Source organism: Cynoglossus semilaevis, chromosome W (genome assembly GCF_000523025.1).
Source record: "Cynoglossus semilaevis isolate Cse_v1.0 chromosome W, Cse_v1.0, whole genome shotgun sequence".
Lineage (NCBI taxonomy): Eukaryota > Metazoa > Chordata > Actinopteri > Pleuronectiformes > Cynoglossidae > Cynoglossus > Cynoglossus semilaevis.
This window is the reverse complement of record NC_024327.1, coordinates 5927512-5932682: the sequence shown is the minus strand read 5'-3', so window position 1 is coordinate 5932682 and position 5171 is coordinate 5927512. Positions and strand designations below refer to the sequence as shown.

General features: G+C 42.6%; 1 protein-coding gene across 3 annotated transcripts in view; it reads left to right on the top strand.

Moving 5' to 3' along the window:
• LOC103397037 (protein phosphatase PTC7 homolog) overlaps positions 1-3277 on the top strand; it is a 9873-nt gene extending 6596 nt beyond the window's left edge. For all 3 annotated transcript variants that reach the window (XM_025052850.1, XM_008335288.2, XM_025052849.1), the window contains 3 exons: positions 2066-2189; positions 2265-2394; positions 2502-3277. In XM_025052850.1, coding sequence (XP_024908618.1) covers positions 2066-2189; positions 2265-2394; positions 2502-2560 — 313 coding nt within the window. In that variant the 3' untranslated portion in view covers positions 2561-3277. The remainder of the gene's footprint in view (positions 1-2065; positions 2190-2264; positions 2395-2501) is intronic.
• The last annotated feature ends 1894 nt before the right edge of the window (positions 3278-5171 follow it).

Genomic DNA, 5171 nt, shown 5'->3' with positions numbered 1-5171 from the left:
CCTTTGTCACCGGTTCTGTTCATTATTTTCATGGACAGAATTTCTAGGCGCAGCCAGGTGTCGGGTGGGGTCCAGTTCGGTAGCCACCGGATTTCATCTCTGCTTTTTGCAGATGATGTGGTGTTGTTGGCTTCTTCGAACCAGGACCTGCAGCATGCACTGGGGCGGTTTGCAGTAGAGTGTAACGCAGCTGGGATGAAAATTAGCACCTCTAAGTCCGAGGCCATGGTTCTCGACCGGAAAAAGGTGGTATGCACCCTTCGGGTCGGGGATGAAGTCCTGCCTCAGGTGGAGGAGTTCAAATATCTGGGGGTCTTGTTCACGAGTGACGGTAGAATCGAGCGTGAGATTGACAGGCGGATCGGTGCTGCGGCCGCAGTAATGCGGTCGCTGTATCGGTCCGTTGTGGTGAAGAAGGAGCTGAGCCGAAAAGCGAAGCTCTCAATTTACCGGTCAATCTACGTTCCTACCCTCACCTATGGTCATGAGTTGTGGGTCATGACCGAAAGAACGAGATCAAGGATTCAAGCGGCTGAAATGAGCTTTCTCCGCAGGGTGGCAGAGCGCTCCCTTAGAGATAGGGTGAGGAGCTCTGTCACGCGGGAGGAGCTCGAAGTAGAGCCGCTGCTCCTCCACATCGAGAGGAGTCAGCTGAGGTGGCTTGGGCATTTACATCGCATGCCCCCCGGACGCCTCCCTCGGGAGGTGCTCGGGTGCCGTCCCTCTGGGAAGAGACCTAGGGGAAGACCTAGGACACGCTGGAGCGACTACGTCGCTCGGCTGGCCTGGGAACGCCTTGGGGTCCCCCCAGAAGAGCTAGAGGAAGTTTCGAGGGAGAGGGAAGTCTGGGTGTCCCTGCTCAGACTGTTGCCCCCGCGACCCGGCCCCGGATAAGCGGTTGAAGATGGATGGATGGATGGACAGAAAATGAACAACGTTGTTCAGTTTAAAGAGTTTATTGGAGAATTTATTGAAAGTTGTTATCGAAGCTTTAATGAAGCTCCAGGGCGCAGGTCTTACAGAGAGCAACACAAGCACTTGTCTGTAAGAGAGTGCCCATTTGCAAGCTAGTGCATGTTACATTTATAGTGTGCTGGATACATTTGTGTGTGTGTACAAGAATATGAGTGGGGGCCAGTGCCTTCAGTACCATCGCCACCTGTGAGATTATCTGGCCTAACAGTAATTCAGAAACAGGGAGTATGTGCATATAATTTTCAAGGCCTTATAGGAACCGCAGAAACGATAATGAGTAGATTTCCCATCACTGGCTAGCACGCATGAGGTCAGACAGGTCGTTTCAGTGTTTTTCCACTGACTACGTGAGTTTCAGTACAAGTTAAGTGGTGAATAATATAACTGAATATAATTTTGTCATAACAACTGCAGCGACTAGTTTTAATAGGACCAATGGGGAATTTATGTCTAGCTCATCCTTCTTGTTTTGCAAAACAATAGTGTTGTACCGTACATAGTAATCATACATCCTTAAAACTATCAGTAAAATGATATGCACTTAAGCACATATGAATAATAAAATATATGAAAATGAAATAAATACAAATGTATACTAATAAATTAAAACACACTCAGGATGTGGTAAAAATGAGTGTAAACAAATCTATAAACTGTCTCATCTAATGTATCAGCTAACTCATTCAACATTTTTGGCGCCAGAACGGGGAAGTCTCAGTCACCTCTGATCTTCGGTCTGGTCCTAGGGAGAACCAAAAACCCTCCATCCCGGTCTTAGAGATCTTGGAGACTTAGAAGCAGATCAGAGTGGGAGGGCCGGGCAAAACCATTTAGTCTTAAGACCAGTGTAAGCCAGTAGAAAAAGCACAAAATAGGAGTGATATGCTCTCTCTCCTCTGTGTTCCACTGACAAGGTGGTTACAGAGTTCTGCATTTGTTGTAGACAGGACAGGTGATCCTGGCCGACACCAACATGTATGGTTGTTACAGTAATCCAAAAGATTAATGATAACAGTATGGATAAAGTATCTGACATTAAAACAAAAGTGTGACTATTCTTTTTCTAAATGACTTTTTTTTTAACTACCAGCCCTGACGCTGCAGACAGCTCTTCCTTCGATGTCCAGCTGGGTGACATCATCCTCACTGCCACTGACGGGCTCTTTGACAACATGCCTGACTACATGATTCTGCAGGAACTGAAGAAGCTCAAGGTAAGTTTTCAACTGGTGTGAGAAAAAACAAAGTAAAATTCGAACATCATAAAATCTCTCTCTTTTCCGCCAAAGAACACAAACTGTAAGAGCATGCAGAAGACGGCAAGGAACATCGCAGAGCAGGCCCACGATCTGGCGTATGACCCAAACTACATGTCACCTTTTGCACAGTTTGCCTGTGACAATGGGCTGAATGTAAGAGGTAAAGTGTCTAGTTTCTCACTTAAATCAAAACATGAATGTCCTTGGGATGAAATGCACAACATTCTCCCTGAGATCCGTTGCTAACAGGATTCTTTTTTTCTTCAGGAGGAAAGCCAGATGACATCACAGTGCTGCTGTCTATTGTAGCGGAGTACACAGATTAAAGACTACTGGTGTAGCTGTGACAGTGTCTGCCTCTGAAGGTGATGAACTGTTGAAGTCCTGCTGGCCAGGATAAAGAACTAAAGTGACAAGCTCTCCCTGCAATGGCTGGTTCCACTTTGCCTCAGAATTCTTTTTCAAATAAGAGAGCTGCTGAGTGAAAAGGACGTGGGTCCAGAGAGACTCTTGGGCAGGCTGCAGCCTTAAAGTCCATTAGTGATGCATAGGAAATGGTATTTTGGCTTTTTAATAAACGTGCAAAAGAATGTGTGTGGGGAAGGTCTGAAGCACTCTGTGTATATAAGGGTGTGTGCAGAGTGTGTAAATGTGATGTTTTTGATGAATGTTAAAAACAAATGTCATAAGATCATACAAAAGAAATGGACAAAGCCATGGTAGCTTAAGTGAAGTCTGAGAGAGTAAACCTTTCTCTAGTTTTAGAATTACTTTTAAAAAAAAAATCAAACTAATATTATCAAATTAGCAGATTTTTTTTTTATTCTGGCCAAACAAAAGTTTACAAACAAAAAAGGAGCAAATGGCACTTTGAGCTCTTCTGAAAAATATATTGATAAAAAAACCACATTAGAAGCAACTTCTAATGTGACAATGTTAATTCCAAATCCAGCAGATCACCTCAGGTGAACTACTTGTTGTGGCCATAATCTGCAAATGGTTGGTCAATTTTATTTCTTTTCTGCCCTTCCTTTAACAGTACAGCTGCTGATGTTGTCCGTGTGTGTGTCAGTGTGCATGAAATGGATGTAAAGGCTATAGACATCTTCAAATCCACTGGGCTACGTCGGTCTTGTGGCCATAGAATGCACAAAACATATATGTTTTTAAAAAGTGAGTGGTGGTCATGTGACCAAATATATTTTTGTATTTTCTTTGTACAGTATCCCACTGTTGAACTCCTTGGACTGAGCTGTGTAATGTTGGGTGTACGGACCGCACACTGGCTCTACTTTCACTGAGTTATTGCAGCCAGTGTAATTTGAAACAATTACAAAAACATTGGCCCACTTGTTACAACACTCATTTTCCCCTCACATAGACAAACCACAGATTCAATAGCTTTACATGTTTTTCAATCACACCCAGTGGAGCAGTGTTCAGTATGAAAAAGTATAGCATTTCATCCTAGCTCGCATGGTATAGGATAATCTTTCACATTTTGCCTGGGGTTTGTTTTGCTATTTCAGCAGAAACTTGTGCGGGCCATGTGAATTACCATAGAAAAAGATGATAAAAAACCAAACGCTATTGTACCAGATACAAATGAATAAACTATTTAAACAAGAGGGGCAAATAATTCATCAGCGATAATAAACATTGTTTATTGCCCCCTTTCGTCTCCGAGATGCATTGCGGAGATAACAGTTTTAAACACACGGGCAGCTCAGAGATAACACAGCTTGGACCGAAGGGGTTTCATATTGCACAGTAAGCGATAAAAAAAAAAAAAAAGACACTCGGTGCAAATTTTTGGCATCATTTAGGGAAAAAAAATTATTTAAGCAATTTTTCTTAAATTCTGCTTTGAAGTGCGCGTCATTGATCGGAGGTCAAGGTCACAGAGTTGCCGGTCTTTTGGCAGTTTGTGGGGATGGACACCTTGACAGTGTGAGTACATTTTCACTCCTGGCCTCTCACAGCAGCTGTGGCTGTGCACAAAGACATCAGGTCACACAGGCTACCTCCGTCTCCCTCCCTCCAAAGGTGCTGGTGCAGCCTGACCATTGACATTCAACATTCCTCTGCACTGCCTCTGTGTTCTCAATAGGGGATTGAGGGGTGCAGAGGCCAGTGCTTGGTTCTCAAGGGTAAAAACAAAAAGGCTCTTGAAAATCCCAAAGAGTTCCCATGATCCCAGGAAAGACCCTGATCCGACCTGTGTTGGATTTCCATTGTGCCCATGAGGTCACACTGCAAATACAGATTTGTCTGATTTATTTTGTCATTCGTGGAGGATGTAGGACAGTGATTGTAATGTTTGACTTGACAGCCTTTGGAATGACTTGGATGGCTTTTTTTTTTTTTTTAGTTTATTTTTTTCTCTTCCTTCTTTTGTACTTACACTCTTCACAGACAATTCTCAGTCAGTACAGAGGTCTGTAGTGACATTAATGCTGGAAAGTTTTCAAAGTCATTTCTCAAGGTTTTTCTCCAGTAACATACATAATCTGTTAGCATCAAAGGAGCACACATGCATAAATAATTGAGTAATTCACTTAAAGCGGGCCAGCATAGATTAATTATACTTGAATACTAATTATGTTTTCTGTCTACACCAACTGACACGGTTGTTGTTTAATAAGGAACTGTTGGCGGGTCAGAATTACCGAGCACGTTTGAGGCAGCTTTATAAATTAAGAAGGTTTTGCATTTTAAGGGTAGAATGGCTCTTTGTGTGCCTTTGAAACAAAGGGCTTACCTTATCTTCCTATTATTTAAATAAGATTCCTTAAGACTTTCTTATTATTTTAATTACCTTATGTGGAGAGGACCATGTTTAATTGAAATGACAGAAAAAGGAGACTTTGTAAACCTTTAAAAAAAAACAAATTCGCCATAAAAATGTGGTAATTTTCTTTCAGCCGACATTATTAT